Below are 24,336 nucleotides of genomic sequence, written 5' to 3'. Positions count from 1 at the left end.
TATTATGACTACCAGAGAGCTCCATATTCTATTATGACTACCAGAGCTCCATAGTCTATTATGACTACCAGAGAGCTCCATATTCTATTATGACTACCAGAGCTCCATAGTCTATTATGACTACCAGAGCTCCATAGTCTATTATGACTACCAGAGAGCTCCATATTCTATTATGACTACCAGAGAGCTCCAGTGGTGTAAAGTACATAAGTATAAATACTTTAAAGTACTACTTAAGTAGTTTTTGGTGTATCTGTACTTTACTATTTATATATTTGACAACTTTTACATTACTACATTCCTAAAGAATGAAAACAAGAACATTGTCCTGCCTGCTTTGCTTAATAGAAGGAATTTGAAATGATTTATACTTTTACTTTTGATACTTAAGTATATTTAGAACCAAATACTTTTAGACTTTTACTCAAGTAGTTTTTCCACTGGCTGATTTTTACTTGAGTATCTTTCTATTAAAGGCATCTATACTTTTATTCAAGTATGACAATTCTACCTCAACAACAAATGTGTGAATACCAATGAATTTAAAACCCACTATAGCAGGTAGGACTAAGTAATGTTACATAACCTTGTCTACTCGCTATACTAATGCTCTGCTGTCCAGAAGGTAACAGGAAACAGATCAATGACCCAAGACAGGATGCTAATCAGTTTAACCTCCGAAACCTCTCAAAAAGCCAGACCAGAATAATACAGCTAGCGAGGGTAGCTACCAGAAGGAAGTAGGCTACCTATCCTGCACCCACAAACACAAACATTACCCAGAACTCCTAGCATTCACCATCTACAGTGCCTTCGGAATGAATTCAGACCCCTTCACCTTTCAACCACATTTTGTTACGTTACAGCCGTGTTTTACTAGTCTATACTAGTCTACACACAATACCTCCTAATGACAAAACAGGTTTTTACACTTTTTGCAAATTTATTACAAATACAAAACGGAAAAACCTTCTTTACATTAGTATTCAGACCCTTTTGCTATGAGACTCCAAACTGAGCGCCGGTGCATCCTGTTTCCATTGATCATCGTTGAGATGTTTCTACAACTTGATTGGACTCCACCTGTGGTAAATTCAACTGAATGGACATGATTTGGAAAGAGACACACACCTGTTTATATAGAACCTTCCAGAAGGACAACCTATAAAAAGGTTTACAGTGCACGTAAGAGCAGAAACCAAGCCATGAGGTCGAAAGAATTGTCCGAAGAGCTCCGAGACAGGATTGTGTCGAAGGCACAGATCTGACGAAGGGTACCAAAAAATGTCTGCAGCATTGAAGGTTCCCAAGAACCCAGTGGCCTCAAGTGTCAGCTTCCTGGCAATGCCAGGTTTTTGGCTAAAATAAAATGTTGTGGTACTGGGTACAGTTCTGGGTACAGTTCTTTGGCACTTGGATTAGAATCGGTGGCATGGTCAGATGACACGGCCACACTCATGAAAGGTTAAAGTCATAAGAGGTTAAGGAGCATTGGTAAGGCTTTTCTCCTGTGTGTTTCTTCTTATGCTCTTTCAGGTTCTGGGAGCAGTGGACGGTCTTATCCTCACCTGAGTGTGTGTATTCTCTCATGCTTTTTCAGGTTCCCTAATCGGGTAAATGTCTTTTGACACTGAGAGCAGTGGTAGGTCTTTTTTTCTGTGTGTGTCCCCTCGTGATATTTCAGGCCCCCTAACTGGGTAAAAGTCTTTTCACACATGGAGCATTGGTAAGGCTTTTCTCCTGTGTGTTTCTTCTTATGCTCTTTTAGGTTCCCTAACTTGGTAAAATCCTTACCGCACAAGAAGCAATGGTAAGGTTTCTCCCCTGTGTGCGTCCTCTCGTGCTCTTTCAGGTCCCCTAACCACCGAAAACTCTTTCCACAGTGGGAACAGGGGTAAGGCTTTTCTTCAGAGTGTATTTTCTCATGTTTTTTCAAATACCCTAACTGGGTAAAACGCTTTCCACAATGAGAGCAGTGGTAGAGTTTTTCTCCTGTGTGTATTCCTTCATGCCTTTTCAGATTTCCTAAATGTGTAAATCTCTTTCCACACTGGGAACATTGTAAAGGTTTTTCTCCTGTGTGTTTCTTCTTATGCTCTTTTACGTTCCCTAATGTGGTAAAATCCTTTCCACACTGAGCGCAATGGTAAGGCTTCTCCCCTGTATGTGTCCTTTCATGTTGCTTCAGGTTCTCTAACCACCTAAAATTCTTTCCACACTGGGAACAGAGGTAAGCCTTCACTCCAGAGTGAATTCTCTCATGTATTTTTAGGTGTGCTAATCGAGTATAACGCTTTCCACACTGGGAGCAATGGAAAGGCTTCTCTCCTGTGTGTATCCTCTCATGCTCTTTCAGGTGCCTTAACCATGTAAAACCCTTTCCACACTGGGGACATTGGAAAGGCTTTTCTCCTGTGTGTATTTTATCATGCTCTTTCAGAAGTGATGACTGGTTAAATCTCTTTTCACAATGGGAACATTGGAAGAGCTTTTTTCCTGCGTGTGTTCTCTCATGCTCTTTGAGCTTAGATAACCACTTAAAACTCTTTCCACACTGGGAGCAGTTGTGTCGTCTCGCTGGTTTGGGAATCTCTGGGTCTGGATTCTCTGAAGGACTCTTCCCACTGTCAGAGTGAGAGTCTGGTTTCTCTCCTGCCAAAGATAAAACCGATTATTTTGTTAAACAGAGACCTGAATGAATGATTAAACTGTTTTCCTATGAGGTTTAATCCAGACTAGATCCTTCAAAATAAAATCATAAAAAAATGCTGATTGGTTGATTATTATTATTATTAATGCTGATTGGTTGATTATTATTATTATTAATGCTGATTGGTTGATTATTATTATTATTAATGCTGATTGGTTGATATTCACGATAATCTCAGGTAATGCCTTTTAAAAGTTCCATCCATCCTATTTTTTTAGGGGAAGATTTAGGCTTTCTGATAATGTATAAACAATAATAAAACAAACCAATGTAAACCCACCCACACTGTGCCATGAGGTCACTGTTCAATCTGCTTTCTGCTGTTAAGGGAGTGGCAAGATCTAAAGAAAAATGTTTTTTTTTAAAGCCCACTTTAAATCTGAGATTTTTTAAACTATCTCATCCGTATGTTTAAAAAAAACAACATGAAGCCCAGATATTTATAGGAACCCGATCGATGGGAAAAGCATCCAGTGAATAAATATATAGTCCATCTGAAACATCCTGGAGAGAACTACAGAACAAATGTAAACCCACCCACACTGTGCCATGAGGTCACTGTTCAATCTGCTTTCTGCTGTTAAGGGAGTGGCAAGATCTAAAGAAAAATGTTTTTTAAAAAGCCCACTTTAAATCTGAGATTTTTTAAACTATCTCATCCGTATGTAAAAAAAAAAAAACATGAAGCCCAGATATTTATAGGAACCCGATCGATGGGAAAAGCATCCAGTGAATAAATATATAGTCCATCTGAAACATCCTGGAGAGAACTACAGAACAACATGTATTTAGTCTTGTCCACATTAGAGCAAAAGTTTTAAACCAACCAGGGCGTTCTGTTAGGTAACACGGTCAGATTGAAGGACTAACATAGGCTGGCCAACAGTTGGGTCAATGGAGAGACCTCCAGTGCCTTCGGAAAATATTCAGACCCCTTGACTTTGTCCACATTTTGTTACGTTACAGACTTATTCTAAACATGGATTAAATGTTTATCCTCATCGATCTACACACAATAACCCATAATGACATCACAATACCCCATAATGACATTACAATACCCCATAATGAAAACACAATACCCCATAGTGACATCACAATACCCCATAGTGACATCACAATACCCCATAGTGACATCACAATACCCCATAGTGACAAAGTGAAAACAGTTTTTTTTTTAAACCCAGAAATACGTTATTTACATAAGTATTCAAACCCTTTGCTATAAGACTCGAAATTGAGTTCCGTTGCATCCCGTTTCCATTGATCATCCTAGAGATGTTTCTACAAGTTGATTGGACTCCACCTGCAGTAAATTCAATTGACTGGACATAATTTGGAAAGGCACACACCTGTCTATATAGAGCCTTCCCGAAGGACAACTATCTCCGCAGCACTCTACCAATCAGGCCTTTATGGTAGAGTGGCCAGACAGAAGCCACTCCTCGGTAAAAGGCACATGACAGCCCGCTTGGACTTTGCCAAAGGGCACCTAAAGGACTGTCCGACCATGAGAAACAAGATTATCTGGTCTGATGAAACCAAAACTTAACTCTTTGGCCTGAATGTTAAATCTGGAGTAAATCTAGCACTAGCCCTACGGTGAAGCATGGTGGTGACAGAATCATAAAATCTGGAGTAAATCTAGCACTAGCCCTACGGTGAAGCATGGTGGTGACAGAATCATTAAATCTGGAGTAAATCTAGCACTAGCCCTACGGTGAAGCATGGTGGTGACAGAATCATTAAATCTGGAGTAAATCTAGCACTAGCCCTACGGTGAAGCATGGTGGTGACAGAATCATTAAATCTGGAGTAAATCTAGCACTAACCCTACGGTGAAGCATGGTGGTGACAGAATCATACCGTGGGAATGTCGTTCAGCGGCAGGGCCAGGGAGACTAGTCTGGATCGAGGGAAAGATGAATGGAGCAAAGTTCAGAGAGATCCTTGATGAAAACCTGATCCAGAGTGCACAGGACCTCAGACTGGGGTCCTCATCTTTCCAACAAGACAACGGCCCTAAGCACACAGCCAAGACAACGCAGGAGTGGCTTCGGAACAAATCTCGGAATGTCCTTGAGTGGTCCAGCCAGAGCCCGGACTGGAACCCTGATCGAACACCTCTGGAGAGACCTGAAAATAGCTGTACAGCGACACTCCCCATCCAACCTGACAGAACTTGAGAGGATCTGCAGAGAAGAATGGGAGAAACTCCCCAAATACATGTGTGCCAAGCTTGTAGCGTCATACCCAAGAAAACTTGAGGCTGTAATCGCTGCCAAAAGGTGCTTCAACAAAGTACTGAATACTTATGTAAATGTCATATTTCAGTTTTTATTTTTGTTATAATTAACAAAAAATTATAAACAACCTGTTTTTGATGTGTTATTATGGGACATTGTGTAGATTGATGGGGGGGGAAAACTATTTAATCACTTTTAGAATAAGGCTGTAATGTAACAAAATGTGGAAATGCACACAGCAGAGAACATGGAGGAGAGACACACAACAGAGAACCTGGAGGGGAGACACAACAGAGAACATGGAGGAGAGACACAACAGAGACCATGGAGGAGAGACACAACAGAGAACATGGAGGAGATACACAACAGAGAACATGGAGGAGAGACACACAACAGAGAACATGGAGGAGAGACACAACAGAGAACATGGAGGAGAGACACAACAGAGACCATGGAGGAGAGACACAACAGAGAACATGGAGGAGAGACACACAACAGAGAACATGGAGGAGAGACACACAACAGAGAACATGGAGGAGAGACACACAACAGAGAACATGGAGGAGAGACACAACAGAGAACATGGAGGAGAGACACAACAGAGAACATGGAGGAGAGACACACAACAGAGAACATGGAGGAGAGACACACAACAGAGAACATGGAGGAGAGACACACAACAGAGAACATGGAGGAGAGACACAACAGAGAACATGGAGGAGAGACACAACAGAGACCATGGAGGAGAGACACAACATAGAACATGGAGGAGAGACACACAACAGAGAACATGGAGGAGAGACACAGCAGAGAACATGGAGGAGAGACACAGCAGAGACCATGGAGGAGAGACACACAACAGAGAACATGGAGGAGAGACACAACAGAGAACATGGAGGAGAGACACACAACAGAGAACATGGAGGAGAGACACAACAGAGACCATGGAGGAGAGACACAACAGAGAACATGGAGGAGAGACACACAACAGAGAACATGGAGTAGAGACACACAACAGAGAACATGGAGGAGAGACAACAGAGAACATGGAGGAGAGACACAACAGAGAACATGGAGGAGACACACAACAGAGAACATGGAGGAGAGACAACAGAGAACATGGAGGAGATACACAACAGAGAACATGGAGGAGAGACACACAACAGAGAACATGGAGGAGAGACACAACAGAGAACATGGCATGGAGGAGAGACACAACAGAGGACATGGAGGAGAGACACACAACAGAGAACATGGAGTAGACACAACAGAGAACATGGAGGAGAGACAACAGAGAACATGGAGGAGAGACACAACAGAGAACATGGAGGAGACACACAACAGAGAACATGGAGGAGAGACACAACAGAGAACATGGAGGAGATACACAACAGAGAACATGGAGGAGAGACACACAACAGAGAACATGGAGGAGAGACACAACAGAGAACATGGCATGGAGGAGAGACACAACAGAGGACATGGAGGAGAGACACACAACAGAGAACATGGAGTAGACACAACAGAGAACATGGAGGAGAGACAACAGAGAACATGGAGGAGAGACACAACAGAGAACATGGAGGAGAGACACAACAGAGAACATGGAGGAGACACACAACAGAGAACATGGAGGAGAGACACACAACAGAGAACATGGAGGAGAGACACAACAGAGACCATGGAGGAGAGACACACAACAGAGAACATGGAGGAGAGACACAACAAGCTTATCTTTTAGGTTCTGAGCTCAGCGGACATTTATTTATAAGTTATATTCTCCCAGAATCAATGGCGAGGCCCAGAGCCAGATATTAAAGTGATACATTAATTCAACAAGGGCAGTTTGTGGCCCTGCTTTTAATACGGTACTCACTGGTGTTAATCAGATCTTCAGTCTCATCTTCCTCTCCTTCCACCTCCTCTTCATCTCCCAATACGTCTTCCTCCACCTCTTTATGTAAGATAGCCTCCTCTTCCTCTCCAAAAGGTTCTTTCACTATATCCTCCTTTTCTTCTTTAAATGTTATGGCCTCCTCTTCCTCATTTTTCATTCTGAAAGCTTCTACCTCCTCTTCTTTCACTGTGACAGCCTCTATCCCCTCTTCATCTTTCACTCTAAAAGGTTCATCCTCTTCTTTCACTATAACATCCTCCTCTTCCTCCTTTTTCATTCCGAAAACGTCTATCTCCTCTTCTTCCACTGTGACAGCCTCTATCCCCTCTTCCTCTTTCCATCTAAAAGATTCCTCTTCCTCCTCTTTCATTCTGAAAGCTTCTTCCTCTCCTTTTACTGTAACATCCTCCTCTTCTTTGACGACAATGTTCAGCCCCAGACCCTCTTTCTCCGTCCAGCAGACCTCCTCTTCGTTAGCAAGAGAGTAGCTTAGTGAGCTCATGGTTGGTGATGCTAGTTAGCATTAACGAGTAGCCTGGTGCTAAGCTAACTTAGCTAGCTACCTGTCTAACAACGTAAATATGAACTTAAATGGGGCAACTAGCTACACGAAAGAAGTTTAAAACACAGAGGCAAATATACACCGAAAGCGTCTAAAGAGCTCCAATGTTTCGACTATGTTGGATAGCAAGCCACAGAGGTGACTGACTAGACTGTCGTGAAACAGGTAAAAATGAACTAAGTACTTCCGGGTCGCGGATTTTTAGAATCCTTCAGAATAAGAGTCCTGCCCTGTATACTTTCTAAATGAATAATTAGTGAGAAAATGATGCAAAATAATGTGATTTATTTGTTATTGTTATGTATATATATTTTTTATCTAAATGGTCAACATCTATTTTGTGTGTACTCCTATCATGTATTGGGGCGGCAGGTAGCCTGGTGGTTAGAGCGTTGGACTAGTAACCAAAAGATTGGATCAAATCCCAGAGCTGACAAGGTACAAATCTGTCGTTCTGCCCCTGAACAGGCAGTTAACCCACTGTTCCTAGGCCGTCATTGTAAATAAGAATTTGTTCTTAACTGACTTGCCTAGTTAAATAAAGGTAAAAACATATATTGAAAAATTGGAGCGTACATAATCACCTGTAAATTGTGTCAGTAAAAGGGGTCCATTCTCTTTTTCTTTTTTTTCATATCGGCCGTAAAAGTCGCAAAGTCAGAAGGCCCGCCTACACGTGTGACGACACTAATACCGCTTACTGCTCTCGGGAAATGACCAATCAGATGAGGGTGTGTGATGACGCGTATGCCGACAGGCTTGCAGGGGCAGACAAAGAGACAAGCATTTATTTTATCTAGCGTTTCATCAATGACGTGGTTATTTATCAGATATAATACAACCAACAGTTATAAATGATCCATCAATGATGTGGTTATTTATTTTCTATAATAAAACCAACCGTTATAAATGATCCATCAATTATATGGTTATTTATTATCTATAATAACACCAACCGTTATAAATGATCCATCAATGATATGGTTATTTATTATCTATAATAACACCAACCGTTATAAATGATCCATCAATGATATGGTTATTTATTATCTATAATAACACCAACCGTTATAAATGATCCATCAATGATATGGTTATTTATTATCTATAATAACACCAACCGTTATAAATGATCCATCAATGATATGGTTATTTATTATCTATAATAACACCAACCGTTATAAATGATCCATCAATGATATGGTTATTTATTATCTATAATAAAACCAACCGTTATAAATGATCCATCAATGATATGGTTATTTATTATCTATAATAACACCAACCGTTATAAATGATCCATCAATGATATGGTTATTTATTATCTATAATAACACCAACCGTTATAAATGATACATCAATGATATGGTTATTTATTATCTATAATAACACCAACCGTTATAAATGATCCATCAATGATATGGTTATTTATTATCTATAATAAAACCAACCGTTATAAATGATCCATCAATGATATGGTTATTTATTATCTATAATAAAACCAACCGTTATAAATGATCCATCAATGATGTGGTTATTTATTATCTATAATAACACCAACCGTTATAAATGATCCATCAATGATATGGTTATTTATTATCTATAATAACACCAACCGTTATAAATGATCCATCAATGATGTGGTTATTTATTATCTATAATAAAACCAACCGTTATAAATGATCCATCAATGATGTGGTTATTTATTATCTATAATAACACCAACCGTTATAAATGATCCATCAATGATATGGTTATTTATTATCTATAATAACACCAACCGTTATAAATGATCCATCAATGATGTGGTTATTTATTATCTATAATAAAACCAACCGTTATAAATGATCCATCAATGATGTGGTTATTTATTATCTATAATACTTGTCCTAACCCAAATGATGTTGGCTACTTACTTGTCCTAACCCAAATGATGTTGGCTACTTACTTGTCCTAACTCAAATGATGTTGGCTACTTACTTGTCCTAACCCAAATGATGTTGGCTACTTACTTGTCCTAACCCAAATGATGTTGGCTCTTACTTGTCCTAACCCAAATGATGTTGGCTACTTACTTGTCCTAACCCAAATGATGTTGGCTACTTACTTGTCCTAACCCAAATGATGTTGGCTACTTACTTGTCCTAACCCAAATGATGTTGGCTACTTACTTGTCCTAACCCAAATGATGTTGGCTACTTACTTGTCCTAACCCAAATGATGTTGGCTACTTACTTGTCCTAACCCAAATGATGTTGGCTACTTACTTGTCCTAACCCAAATGATGTTGGCTACTTACTTGTCCTAACCCAAATGATGTTGGCTACTTACTTGTCCTAACCCAAATGATGTTGGCTACTTACTTGTCCTAACCCAAATGATGTTGGCTACTTACTTGTCCTAACCCAAATGATGTTGGCTACTTACTTGTCCTAACCCAAATGATGTTGGCTACTTACTTGTCCTAACCCAAATGATGTTGGCTACTTACTTGTCCTAACCCAAATGATGTTGGCTACTTACTTGTCCTAACCCAAATGATGTTGGCTACTTACTTGTCCTAACCCAAATGATGTTGGCTACTTACTTGTCCTAACCCAAATGATGTTGGCTACTTACTTGTCCTAACCCAAATGATGTTGGCTACTTACTTGTCCTAACCCAAATGATGTTGGCTACTTACTTGTCCTAACCCAAATGATGTTGGCTACTTACTTGTCCTAACCCAAATGATGTTGGCTACTTACTTGTCCTAACCCAAATGATGTTGGCTCTTACTTGTCCTAACCCAAATGATGTTGGCTACTTACTTGTCCTAACCCAAATGATGTTGGCTCTTACTTGTCCTAACCCAAATGATGTTGGCTCTTACTTGTCCTAACTTACAGGTTAACAAGCTTATCATGATGTTGTTGGCCCTTAATCAGTTACTTGCCCTAACCCAAAATAGGTTTACTCTAATATCCGCATGTTTTTAAAAAATATATTTTTATTTAAAATGTGCACAGTTTCACGTTTCACAGCATTGTGCACAACAATTAAAATGTTTGAAATTAGACAGATTTTTTTTGTCTGATATTAAGATGAAATCCTTTTAACTTTATTTGCCACTCTGGCACCTTCTTATAGTCATTTATTTATTTAACATCTGGAGATTTTGACTTAGTAAACAGTAAGTTGATATACTTCCTCATATTTATCTGCAATCCAGGAAAGCAGATAACGTGGGCGCTGTTTAATATTGCCTTGCAGTTCACCTTTTAAGTATTATGTATCTGTCTCTGTACAAAGGAATGATCTTCAAGCTGTGGAAGATGGCAAAACATTTAATAATAATAATAATTGATTGGAATTACATCGCACTTTTCTAGACGCCCAAAGGCTCTTTACAGTGTACAGGGGAACTCAGCTCCCTAACCACACTTACATATTTTTGAAATAAGTGCCATGGGACCACAGCCACAAAGTCAGAAGGCCCGCCTCCTCGACCAATCAGATGAGAGAGTGTGTGTGCTGAACCGGCTTCATCAGTGCCATGGGATCTTTAGCAACCACAAAGTCAGAAGGCCCGCCTCCTCGACCAATCAGATGACCAGCTTCATCAGTGCCATGGGATCTTTAGCAACCACAAAGTCAGAAGGCCCGCCTCCTCGACCAATCAGATGACCAGCTTCATCAGTGCCATGGGATCTTTAGTGACCACAGAGTTGGGACACCCTGTTTTAAAGTCCCATCTTCTTCCATTTTTTTGTTGAGGAATATTCCATTGTTAGTTTAGTAATTCGACATGATTCTAATAAAGTGTATGTTGTACACGTTCTAAGGTTCTAAACTACAGTGATTCTAATAAAGTGTATGTTGTACACGTTCTAAGGTTCTAAACTAGTGATTCTAATAAAGTGTATGTTGTACACGTTCTAAGGTTCTAAACTACAGTGATTCTAATAAAGTGTATGTTGTACACGTTCTAAGGTTCTAAACTACAGTGATTCTAATAAAGTGTATGTTGTACACGTTCTAAGGTTCTAAACTACAGTGATTCTAATAAAGTGTATGTTGTACACGTTCTAAGGTTCTAAACTACAGTGATTCTAATAAAGTGTATGTTGTACACGTTCTAAGGTTCTAAACTACAGTGATTCTAATAAAGTGTATGTTGTACACGTTCTAAGGTTCTAAACTACAGTGATTCTAATAAAGTGTATGTTGTACACGTTCTAAGGTTCTGAACTACAGTGATTCTAATAAAGTGTATGTTGTACACGTTCTAAGGTTCTAAACTACAGTGATTCTAATAAAGTGTATGTTGTACACGTTCTAAGGTTCTAAACTACAGTGATTCAGTGATTCTAATAAAGTGTATGTTGTACACGTTCTAAGGTTCTGAACTACAGTGATTCTGTCTTTGAACTTACTGAATTCTTGTTACATTTCAGCAGCACGTTTCTCTTTGGCTTTTTGATTGTCTGTCTTTCCTCTCGTGGAGTAAAATTCTCTGTTGTTCCTTTTCAAGACGTGGACACTAACAGGTATGAATACCACCAGGGGAAATGTATGTAATGGACACTAACAGGTATGAATGCCACCAGGGGAACTGTATGTAAGACGTGGACACTAACACATATGAATGCCACCAGGGGAAATGTATGTAAGACGTGGACACTAACACATATGAATGCCACCAGGGGAAATGTATGGTGTGGACACTAACACATATGAATGCCACCAGGGGAAATGTATGTAAGACGTGGACACTAACACATATGAATGCCACCAGGGGAAATGTATGTAAGTTATGGACACTAACACATGTGAATATAGTGACCGTATGTACATACGTATATATTGGAGACTGTTGGACAACATAAATCTTGGTCGAACAACAGCCTATCGACCAGAACAATCAACTAAATGGGCTCAGCCATAATAGCGATTGATTCTTGAAGAATATAACTTAAAATAGCCTCAAATGTTTAACTGTATTTCCCCATCAGAAACCAAAACATAATCTGGCATGACGCCACTGTTGGTAAACTAACACTGTATAGCCTCGAAATCTAGTTAAGCTATCATTTTGACCTTATGGATGGTCATATCATTATGACATCATGGATGAATCCTAGAATATACTATATATCCTAGAAACCTGGTTAAACTATCATTATGACATCATGGATGAATTCTAGAATATACTATATATCCTAGAAACCTGGTTAAACTATCATTATGACATCATAGATTAATTCTAGAATATACTATACAGCCTAGAAACCTGGTTAAACAATCATTATGACATCATGGATGGCCAGCCCTTGTATTCATAGTGTAGTGAATTCAGGGGGAGGCCCTGAGCTGAACTCAAACCTGGGTCCAGCGACTGTCAACACCTTAACTGTTACACCAAAATGTCTGAAATTCTTGACGAGGTCGCTAGGTTTTGGGTTACGGTTGATATAATAGCTTTCTCTATGAATTTCAGAGTGGTTACATTTCTCCAGCCCCCATCCCCCAGCTGTTTACCAAACCACGTCTCTGGGCAGCCATTTTGTTTCTATTTAAAACCTGTTGTCCCTTTAAAACCTCTTCTGGATGGGACTCTTCATCTCATCTTAATTTCCACCTAAAATGACCGAAATCTAACTGGCTGAAGATCAGAACCTGAAGCAAGGATATTCATATTCCTGATACTATTTGAACATCAGTTTGTGAAAATTAGAAATTAATGTAGAATATAACAATACTTTATTTAACCTTTATTTAACTAGGCAAGTCAGTTAAGAATAAAATCTTACATTAAGACAGGAAGGTGATAGGATCATTTAGCTGTTGGCCACAACATGGCAGCAGTGTGTGTGCACAGTGTCCGACTGATACATTGAAGAATGAGAGCGCTACATCATATTTTAGTATGAAGTTTTCCCAGGTGTCCTTAGTGTGTGCGCACAGTGTCCGACTGATACATTGAAGAATGAGAGCGCTACATCATATTTTAGTATGAAGTTTTCCCAGGTGTCCTTCATGAGTTTGCCCAAAAGTTAATGACTATAGAGAACATACTAAAATGCTATGGCAATAAAATATAAAAATTACGTTAACACACACCCAGGAATGTCATACATGATGGATCATTAGCTTCCCTACGTAAAAGGTACTAACTTGAGACGAGAACGCTGATCCAACGCCTCCCAACACAGAAGTGTGAACTATTTAAGATAAGGGCCAAGTTAGCAGCCAACACTGACCCAATGTCATAAACGCACCACAAAGTGAAAAAAAAAAAATATTATTTTTAATATAATATAATATAATAATATTTTTAAACCCACAGTCCTCTACACAAGATTGTGCTGCTGATGCCAAGTCCCATAGCAGTCTCTTTCTGCTGTGAAGCAGAGGGTAACAGCACAAATAGTGCAGGTGACGGGAGATTTCTTGTGGCACAGAACACAACGGCGCCTGCCCGCTTTGCTCTTTTGGCCCTGAGGCACATTCAGGTCTGCAGTGATGTATGTTGGCAGGTGAACACCACTGGTGACAGGAGTAGAGCGGACAGAAGGTGCTGCAGTGGCCTTCGTGCCGCAGTCAGCAAGCTCCCGGATGAGCAGCTCTCTGAAGGCTTGCGGTGTCATGGGGGTCTGTCCACAGCTCTTAGCCATTTCCTCATGAAGGATGAATGCATTCACCACAGCAATGTCGATGAAATGATAGAACAATGTCCTGTACCATTTCATTGTCTTGTGGAGAACATTGTTGTAGCCTAGCAGAGCGTCTGATAGGTACACACCTCCCATGCTCTTGTTGTAATCCTTCACAGCAGCAGGAATGGGGACATCTTTAGTGGTCCATGCATCATTAGCGTCCTTCACACGCCTGTTGACGTGATCGCCACTGAAGGATTTGTGGATACTGGAGCACATGACCACCTCTCTGGCATCCATCCACTTAACAAAGAGCAGGTCATGTTTACGAATCCATCGCATGGTCCCCCGATCAGCCCTCTTAGGCATGTCGTTCACCTTGGTTTTGGGAAAACCTACACTGTTGGGACAAATGGTGCCACAAGCCCACACATCCAGCTTCCTCAGGTCTGTGAACAGGGTAGGGCTTGTGTAAAAGTTGTCCACAAACAGTTTGAAGCCCGTCCCAAGCAGTGGAAAATCCAATAATTCCACAACGGAATCACAACTAACTCCCTTACCGGTGGCTGAGATGGATTTCCCCTCGTAAACAAAAAAATTCCAAGTGTAGGCACACACAGAATCGGCCAAAACAAACAGTTTGTACGCCCATTTTGTTTGCTTGTTAGGCATATGTTGTTTGAGGCCATTTCTAGCCTTTGAGGCTACCATCCTCTCATCTATGGACAGGTTCTGGTTGGGCTGAAAATGGGTCTTGCAGGCCTCAACCATGCTGGAGTAGAGAGGTTTGATTTTGCAGAGCCTATCAAAGCTTGCTGTGCCTCTCTTCTTGTCATTGACATCATCAACTTGTGGGTCACTGATATGAAGCGCCCGCGAGATAGTCAGAAACCTGTTAGAAGACATGACAGTGGTGGGGAAAGGCAGTTGGTAGAGTGTTGACGTTCTCCAGTAGTTCTTCAGGGTTTTCAACTTCACCAACCCCATGTAAATAACCAGTGAGATGTAACAGTACAGGTCTTGGATGGAAATGGGCTTCCAGGCCTCTTTCTTGCCTGCTTGTTTCTTAGCCCCATACTTGTTGGTGTTAGAAACCAGCGAATCAAGAACTGACAAGGAGAAAAACATCTGGAAAAGATGAAGGGGGCTGTACTCTGCAGTCATGTCCAGCTGAGGTCCTGGCTGCCTGTTCGGTCTAAATGTTGGTGGAAGTGGCTCCACATCATCTTCTAGCACAGTGTGCCAACGGTCCTCTGCCTCGGTGGTTGTTGCTGCTAGTTCGCTGACCCTCCTCCGCTTCTGGGCTGACTTCTTCACACCTCTAGATGGCCGGGCCAGGGTGGGTGTGGAGCCAGAGACAGCAGGGGTCATACTGGAGGAACCAGTTCCTATGTTTGAATGAGTAGGGGATGGAGCACTGTGGTCTCTTTGGAGTGGCACCCAGAGGTCATCAGAGTCAGAGTCTCTACCACTATGGAGGATAAAAAAAACATTCAGTTAGATCTCAAGTTGACTGTTATTTTATTTAACCTTTAGTTAAGTAGAAGTGAGCCCTGCATCAATACATTACAGGTAAGAGCCCTGCATCAATACATTACTGGTGAGAGCCCTGCATCAATACATTACTGGTGAGAGCCCTGCATCAATACATTACAGGTGAGAGCCCTGCATCAATACATTACAGGTGAGAGCCCTGCATCAATACATTACAGGTGAGAGCCCTGCATCAATACATTACTGGTGAGAGCCCTGCATCAATACATTACTGGTGAGAGCCCTGCATCAATACATTACAGGTGAGAGCCCTGCATCAATACATTACTGGTGAGAGCCCTGCATCAATACATTACTGGTGAGCCCTGCATCAATACATTACAGGTGAGAGCCCTGCATCAATACATTACTGGTGAGAGCCCTGCATCAATACATTACAGGTGAGAGCCCTGCATCAATACATTACAGGTGAGAGCCCTGCATCAATACATTACTGGTGAGAGCCCTGCATCAATACATTACTGGTGAGCCCTGCATCAATACATTACTGGTGAGCCCTGCATCAATACATTACAGGTGAGAGCCCTGCATCAATACATTACTGGTGAGAGCCCTGCATCAATACATTACAGGTGAGAGCCCTGCATCAATACATTACAGGTGAGAGCCCTGCATCAATACATTACAGGTGAGAGCCCTGCATCAATACATTACTGGTGAGCCCTGCATCAATACATTACTGGTGAGCCCTGCATCAATACATTACAGGTGAGAGCCCTGCATCAATACATTACAGGTAAGAGCCCTGCATCAATACATTACAGGCGAGAGCCCTGCATCAATACATTACAGGTGAGCCCTGCATCAATACATTACAGGTGAGAGCTCTGCATCAATACATTACTGGTGAGCCCTGCATCAATACATTACTGGTGAGAGCCCTGCATCAATACATTACTGGTGAGCCCTGCATCAATACATTACTGGTGAGAGCCCTGCATCAATACATTACTGGTGAGCCCTGCATCAATACATTACTGGTGAGCCCTGCATCAATACATTACTGGTGAGCCCTGCATCAATACATTACTGGTGAGCCCTGCATCAATACATTACTGGTGAGCCCTGCATCAATACATTACTGGTGAGCCCTGCATCAATACATTACTGGTGAGAGCCCTGCATCAATACATTACTGGTGAGAGCCCTGCATCAATACATTACAGGTGAGAGCCCTGCATCAATACATTACTGGTGAGCCCTGCATCAATACATTACAGGTGAGAGCCCTGCATCAATACATTACAGGTGAGAGCCCTGCATCAATACATTACAGGTGAGAGCCCTGCATCAATACATTACTGGTGAGAGCCCTGCATCAATACATTACAGGTGAGAGCCCTGCATCAATACATTACAGGTGAGAGCCCTGCATCAATACATTACAGGTGAGCCCTGCATCAATACATTACAGGTGAGCCCTGCATCAATACATTACAGGTGAGCCCTGCATCAATACATTACAGGTGAGCCCTGCATCAATACATTACAGGTGAGCCCTGCATCAATACATTACAGGCGAGAGCCCTGCATCAATACATTACTGGCGAGAGCCCTGCATCAATACATTACAGGTGAGAGCCCTGCATCAATACATTACTGGTGAGAGCCCTGCATCAATACATTACTGGTGAGAGCCCTGCATCAATACATTACAGGTGAGAGCCCTGCATCAATACATTACAGGTGAGAGCCCTGCATCAATACATTACAGGTGAGAGCCCTGCATCAATACATTACAGGTGAGAGCCCTGCATCAATACATTACTGGTGAGAGCTCTGCATCAATACATTACTGGTGAGAGCTCTGCATCAATACATTACAGGTGAGAGCCCTGCATCAATACATTACTGGTGAGAGCCCTGCATCAATACATTACTGGTGAGAGCTCTGCATCAATACATTACTGGTGAGAGCCCTGCATCAATACATTACATACACATATCTGTAAACATATATATTATATAGAGTATAAGGAACACAATCATTATAATGAAATATGTGGATCAATAAGACAGTCAAAATTCCACAGCATGTCATAGCCAACATAACATAGGCTATGCTAATACATTGTATGTTTATACCTCAACACGGTACACCTGTTAATTGAAATGCATTCCAGATGACCACCCCGTGAAGCTGGTTGAGAGAATGCCAAGAGTGTGCAAAGCTCTCATCAAGGCAAAGGGTGGCTCCTTTGAAGAATCTCAAATATAAAATATATTTTGATTTGTTTAACACTTTTTTTTGGTTACTACATGATTCCATATGTGTTATTTCATAGTTTTGATGTCTTCACTAATATTATACACACACACATATATATATATATATATAAAAATGTCTCAAATGAATAAGCAACCATTTAAACAACTGCATAAGCACCTATTTTACTTACTGATCTAAAAGTGGATCTTTTCCTTCCAAAAACATTTCTTCTGCGCTGGAATCATAACTGTCACTCACAGAGTCCTCATCCATTCCTTCTGTGTCACTCTCAATTTCTGCAATAATATCATCAACATGTTTATACTTGGACTTTGACTTAGCCTTTCCACTCTTAGTAACCATGTTTAACTTTTTCAGATTTGAGAAGTTTGTAGAAGAGAACGAACCAATGTAAACTACCGTGTGTCCTGTTTCCGTTCACATACTGCTGGAAAGCCCAGCTCATTGGCTATCTAGCTAGCTATGTTTCAAAATGATAGGTGGTCATTGGACCAAGACACTGTCAATCAAGTGAACACAGCTCTTCTCATTGGTGAGTAATGATGGCTGACCTTCATGGTATAATTGATGTGTTGCATAGCCAATATGTAATGTAGAATGATGAAACAAGTTTGGTTGTCTTCTAGAGTGTCTGGGGGATTGCACAGGAACCAAACTTGACCCGGGCTAAACAACGTTTTGCCGATTAGATTTCATAAATTGTTTTTTTTGCAAGTTGAAAGAGTCGGAATTCATGCAAAACACTGTATACAACATGGATCGGGAAAACTAAACTACTGGGACCCTCGGGATGACAAATCAGAGCAAGATTACTGAATGGAAGTACATTTATTTACCATCAGAGCAGCAACTGTCCATATTTAGAGATCCTGTAGAAGTAAAAAAAAATCATTAAAAAAGCCACAACCAATCTGCAGTTCAACCAATAACAAAGCTGTAATTCCACCACTATTTTGGTAATAAGATGGATGGGGCTGGAGAAATGTAACTACTCTCAAATTCATAGACAGACCTATGGATGCAAGGACTGACCATCTATGATAAACATTACAGTTTTAATCATATTGAGGCTATACAGTGATGGTTTACATTGTTTCTAAACATTGGAGTAAAAAAAAGCTTATTTTGGAGTCTGACAGTTTAACTAAGTTAATGTTATAGGCATGTGTTATATTTAAGCAATAAGGCACGCGGGGGTGTGGTATATGGCCAATATACCACGGCTAAGGGCTGTTCTTAAGCACGACGCACCGCGGACACAGCCCTTAGCCGTGGTATATTGGCCATTTACTACAAACCCTCGAGGTGCCTTATTGCTTTTATAAACTGGTCTCCAGTGTAGTTAGAGCAGTAAATTATGTTTTATCATACCCGTGGCCTCCGCATCTACTTGTTTTTGTATAGTGACATGCTCCTCTTCCTTCTCCTCTTTTACGACAACATTCAGCCACAGACCTTCTTTCTCCGTCCAGCAGACCTCCTCTTCTTTAGCAGGAGGAGAGTAGCTTAGTGAACACATGGTCGGAGATGTTAGCTAGCTAGGCTAATGCTAACTTAACCAGCCAGCTAGATGACCAATAATAACAACACCGTAAATATTAAATTAAATCTGATAGCTAACTAGACGACAGAAGTGTGTTGTGTTTAAAACACAGTGGCTAATATACACTAAAGCGTCTAAAGAGCTTTATTGTTTCGTCTCTGTTGTCTAGCAAGCTACCGAGGTGTCTGACGAACTGTTGCTGCCGTTGAAAGAAGAAAGAAGCGTTCCGTCCACTACATTATACGTCACATCAGCAGCATCGGCTTAAAGTCTCAGACCGCCATCTGCTGACTGGAGTGCGTAACGCAGTTGAGTAAAATGTATATTTTAATTATCAGACAAGTTGTCGTTAAGGAAGCATGACATTTTACCCACCAATGTAACAACAGTGTGGTTAAAGACTTAGTAAAGTAGTTTCAGTCACGATCTGGTTACCTATATGTACAAAAGTACTAAATGTTTTTGCGTTATTACATATTTATTAACCTATTTCCGGCTATCTTCTAAATTACCCACAATGCAATATTTTTGCAACGCTATATTGATCTACTCTGTACTACCGAGTTGGTTTGGTCATGTTGGTTCGCAGTTATAATATTGAGAAAGTTCCAGTGAAACTCTGCTTTTCATCGACAGCTTTTCTTTTGCATAATTTTACTCCACACATATATTATATATAAAATAATCGCCACATATTTGTATAAAAATACTTAATTTGTTTTGAGAATATTGTTTCCTAATTAATATGCTATTGGTGAGACAAATGGTAAATGCAGAGGGTCTTTTACTTAGTTATAAGGAATGCTGATCACTTCACAAGGTCCTGTAACACCTAAACATGTTGCCATTGTTTTAGATGTCATTCCCTCAGGCGTTGCTTTTTTGTTCAGGAATGTGTCAAGACCGTCAGAACATACCTACAATTAAACCTGTTGACTCATCAGTAGGAAATATGTTTTTATTTTTATTTTAGTCCATTCAACAACAATAGAGCTATATGTTTCAAAATGATTTTGTATCTATATCTTATGCCTTCAGCCTCGAAACACAAATTTACAGTAGCGTTTCAGCAGGATGTTGTATCTATATCTTATGCCATGCCTTATTGGAATGGTTTTATTGATAATATCTGTTGGGGAAAAAGTTTGAATGTTGCCACAAACTTTTTTATTTCTTTAATTTGACCTTTATTTACACAAACCAATTTATTAACAAAATTAAGGAAGTTTATTTTAAAATTATTCATAAATATTATCCTGCCAACCACTATATGAAGTAAAGAGAAAAACATAAATTCAAATTGTACATTTTGTAATGACCACCCAGAAACAGTGTTGTATCTTTTGGGGCATTGTATTCATGTAGGGAATCTGTGGCAAGACACCAGTAGATTCATAATTGACAGTGGTGGAAAAAGTACTCAATTGTCATACGTGAGTAAAAGTAAAGATACCTTAATAGAAAAAGTAAGTGAGGGTTAAAAGTATTTGGTTTAAAATATACTTAAGTATCTAAAGTAAAAGTATAAACCATTTCAAATGTCTTATATTAAGCAAAGCAGACGGCACCATTATTTAAAATGTTTTTCTTTATGGATAGACAAGGGCACACTCAGAAATAACTTTCAAATGAAGCATTTGTGTTTAGTGAGCCCGCCAGATTAGAGGCAGTAGGGACGACCAGGGATGTTCGCTGTTTATTGAGCCCGCCAGATTAGAGGCAGTAAGGATGACCAGGGATGTTCTCTGTTTAGTGAGCCCGCCAGATCAGAGGCAGTAGGGATGACCAGGGATGTTCTCTGTTTAGTGAGCCCGCCAGATTAGAGGCAGTAAGGACGACCAGGGATGTTCTCTGTTTAGTGAGCCCGCCAGATTAGAGGCAGTAAGGACGACCAGGGATGTTCTCTGTTTAGTGAGCCCGCCAGATTAGAGGCAGTAGGGATGACCAGGGATGTTCTCTGTTTAGTGAGCCCGCCAGATTAGAGGCAGTAGGGATGACCAGGGATGTTCTCTGTTTAGTGAGCCCGCCAGATTAGAGGCAGTAGGGACGACCAGGGATGTTCTCTGTTTAGTGAGCCCGCCAGATTAGAGGCAGTAGGGACGACCAGGGATGTTCGCAGTAGGGACGACCAGGGATGTTCTCTGTTTAGTGAGCCCGCCAGATCAGAGGCAGTAGGGATGACCAGGGATGTTCTCTGTTTACTGAGTCCTCCAGATCAGAGGCAGTAGGGACGACCAGGGATGTTCTCTTGATAAGTGTGTGAATTGGACCATTTTCCTGTTTACTGAGTCCTCCAGATTAGAGGCAGTAAGGACGACCAGGGATGTTCTCTGTTTAGTGAGCCCGCCAGATTAGAGGCAGTAAGGACGACCAGGGATGTTCTCTGTTTAGTGAGCCCGCCAGATTAGAGGCAGTAGGGATGACCAGGGATGTTCTCTGTTTAGTGAGCCCGCCAGATTAGAGGCAGTAGGGACGACCAGGGATGTTCTCTGTTTAGTGAGCCCGCCAGATTAGAGGCAGTAGGGACGACCAGGGATGTTCGCAGTAGGGACGACCAGGGATGTTCTCTGTTTAGTGAGCCCGCCAGATCAGAGGCAGTAGGGATGACCAGGGATGTTCTCTGTTTACTGAGTCCTCCAGATCAGAGGCAGTAGGGATGACCAGGGATGTTCTCTTGATAAGTGTGTGAATTGGACCATTTTCCTGTTTACTGAGTCCTCCAGATCAGAGGCAGTAAGGACGACCAGGGATGTTCTCTTGATAAGTGTGTGAATTGGACCATTTTCCTGTTTACTGAGTCCTTCAGATCAGAGGCTGGAGTAAAAAGTACATTATTTTCTTTAGGAACGAAGTAAAGTAAAAGTTAGCTAAAATAGAAATAGTAAAAGTGCAGATACCAAAAAACGCCTTAAGTAGTACTTTACACCACTTATAATTGAACACATTTATGAAGATTTTACACTATTATGGAGAGATGTACTGCTTGGATTCTTCACTTACGATAGAAATAAGATGATTACAATTTGATGTAATTAATTAAAATATTTTGGCCAAATTTCAAATTCACAAATCTAAATGTACAAACAAAACACCACATTTTATTACAAAAAATAAATGGAACTACATTTTAAGACAAAGAAATACTTTCCCAACAAAAATACAATTATAACTGTGTGTATGTCCCTTTTAAGGTCCTTGTGTAATGTGATATCGCCCCGCCCGCCCCTATCCCCACCCAGCCTAAATGTCCTTTATATATACTTATATATATATCATATTCATTTGTTGTTAATAAAAAATTTAAATAAAGTTTGTATGCTAGCTCGGTAGCTAGCTCAAGTTGGCTAATGTCAGCCACACCTCATGCCCTTCACAGACCGCGTGGCCAAATATTTGTATAATTGACCCAAGATGGACCAGAGCCTGTCGTTTCCAATGGGAGCAAATGAATCATAGTGGACAGAGCAAGCAAGCAGGTGGGCAGAGCCCAGCACGAGCTAGCGAGATCCTATTGGCGCGTTCTGGTATTATTTGCATATGTCCGTTAGGGAACGCCTACTGTGTGAAGTGCGCGTGTGCAACAACTCAATACGTCCTCGCACTCCTTCTAAACAACGCATTTCTTTTAAACTTTGGCAAAAGGGTAAAGTCTACAACGTAGTACACTCTGTTTGTTACAGATTCTAGTTATGGAAACAGAAAACTGTATTGAGATCAAACGTTTCATCGATGATTTTGGCCGACATTCTGCTAATTTCTCAATCTCGCCATCTTGTAAACCTGGGCTTCCTCTCATCAACATATTTGGTAGTGGGGCTGTAATAAAGGCCATCCTTCTCCTCTACCTAACAGTCCCTTCAATCTCGTTAGTTTGGCTGCTCAGCCTATCTAAATTATCCCTCACCCATCATAGCCCTGCCATTCCCAACCAATCAGAGCGCTTCGAAATGTGCTTCTGGACACTGCCCCTGAACTGTCTAGTGAACTGTCTTGTTCAGGGGCAGAACAACAGACTTTTACCTTGCGAGCTCGGGATTCGATCCAGCAACCCCTTATCCACATCGACGGGATAGTAGTGGAGAAGGTGGAAAGATTTAAGTTCCTCGGCGTACACATCACGGACAAACTGAAATGGTCCACCCACACAGACAGCGTGGTGAAGGAGGCGCAATAGCGCCTCTTCAACCTCAGGAGGCTGAAGAAATTTGACTTGTCACCAAAAACACACACATTTTTACAGATGCACAATCGAGAGCATCCTGTCGGGCTGTATCACCGCCTGGTACGGCAACTGCTCCGCCCACAACTGTAAGGCTCTCCAGAGGGTAGTGAGGTCTGCAGGACACCTACACCACCCGATGTCACAGGAAGGCCAAATAGATCATCAAGGACAACAACCACCCAAGCCACTGCCTGTTCACCCCACTGTCATCCAAATCAAATCAAATCAAATCAAATTAATTTGTCACATACACATGGTTAGCAGATGTTATTGCGAGTGTAGCGAAATGCTTGTGCGAGGTCAGTAAATGTGCATCAAAGCTGGGACCGAGAGACTGAGAGACTGAGAGACTGAAAAACAGCTTCTATCTCAAGGCCATCAGACTGTTAAACAGCCAGTGGCTGCTGCCAACATACTGACTAAAATCTCTAGCCACTTTAATAATTACAAATTGGATGTAATAAATATATCACTAGTCACTTTAAACAATGCCACTTTATATAATGTTTACATACCCTACATTACTCATCTCATATGTATATACTGTACTCTATACCATCTACTGCAAGTTCCTCATCTACTGAGGAACTTAAAACTTACTACCCTCTCCACTACTGTCCCTTCGATGTGGATGTGGAGGTGCTCCCTCTGCTGTTTCCTGAAGTCCACGATCATCTCCTTTGTTTTGTTGACGTTGAGTGTGAGGTTATTTTCCTGACACCACACTCCGAGGG

The 24,336-nt window shown here is 41.0% G+C and overlaps 2 protein-coding genes across 3 annotated transcripts; both read right to left on the bottom strand.

Moving 5' to 3' along the window:
• Nucleotides 1–924: 924 nt before the first annotated feature.
• Nucleotides 925–7,624, bottom strand: LOC109884954 (zinc finger protein OZF-like). Its single transcript, XM_031815700.1, has 2 exons — nucleotides 6,833–7,624; nucleotides 925–2,652 (listed from the first exon to the last, which is right to left on the bottom strand). The coding sequence occupies exons 1-2, from the start codon at nucleotides 7,353–7,355 to the stop codon at nucleotides 1,565–1,567; spliced, it is 1,611 nt and encodes a 536-aa protein (XP_031671560.1). The 5' UTR covers nucleotides 7,356–7,624; the 3' UTR covers nucleotides 925–1,564.
• A 5,516-nt stretch (nucleotides 7,625–13,140) lies between these two features.
• On the bottom strand, nucleotides 13,141–19,595 carry LOC116360821 (piggyBac transposable element-derived protein 4-like). Of its 2 annotated transcripts, XM_031815698.1 has the most exons (4): nucleotides 19,209–19,595; nucleotides 18,674–18,706; nucleotides 18,007–18,112; nucleotides 13,141–15,524 (listed from the first exon to the last, which is right to left on the bottom strand). In XM_031815698.1, exons 1-4 carry the CDS (start codon nucleotides 19,354–19,356, stop codon nucleotides 13,748–13,750), a joined length of 2,064 nt encoding a protein of 687 aa, XP_031671558.1. In that variant the 5' UTR covers nucleotides 19,357–19,595; the 3' UTR covers nucleotides 13,141–13,747. The 2 variants fall into 2 exon arrangements, with proteins under 2 accessions (XP_031671558.1, XP_031671559.1); XM_031815699.1 differs by lacking the exon at nucleotides 18,007–18,112 and having other exon boundaries at nucleotides 19,209–19,579.
• Between the last annotated feature and the right edge of the window lie 4,741 nt (nucleotides 19,596–24,336).

Source organism: Oncorhynchus kisutch, unplaced genomic scaffold (assembly GCF_002021735.2).
Source record: "Oncorhynchus kisutch isolate 150728-3 unplaced genomic scaffold, Okis_V2 scaffold503, whole genome shotgun sequence".
NCBI classification, from domain to species: Eukaryota; Metazoa; Chordata; class Actinopteri; order Salmoniformes; family Salmonidae; genus Oncorhynchus; species Oncorhynchus kisutch.
This window is presented reverse-complemented; position numbering and strand designations above follow the sequence as displayed.

Coding starts and splice junctions, on each gene's coding strand:
- LOC116360821 (XM_031815698.1), bottom strand. CDS start 19,356: ATGTGTTCACTAAGCTACTCTCCTCCTGCTAAAGAAGAGGAGGTCTGC. Junction 18,707..19,208: donor AGTAGATGCGGAGGCCACGG/GTATGATAAAAC, acceptor TTACTTCTACAG/GATCTCTAAATATGGACAGT. Junction 15,525..18,006: donor AAAGATCCACTTTTAGATCA/GTAAGTAAAATA, acceptor TATCCTCCATAG/TGGTAGAGACTCTGACTCTG.
- LOC109884954 (XM_031815700.1), bottom strand. CDS start 7,355: ATGAGCTCACTAAGCTACTCTCTTGCTAACGAAGAGGAGGTCTGCTGG. Junction 2,653..6,832: donor TGAAGATCTGATTAACACCA/GTGAGTACCGTA, acceptor TATCTTTGGCAG/GAGAGAAACCAGACTCTCAC.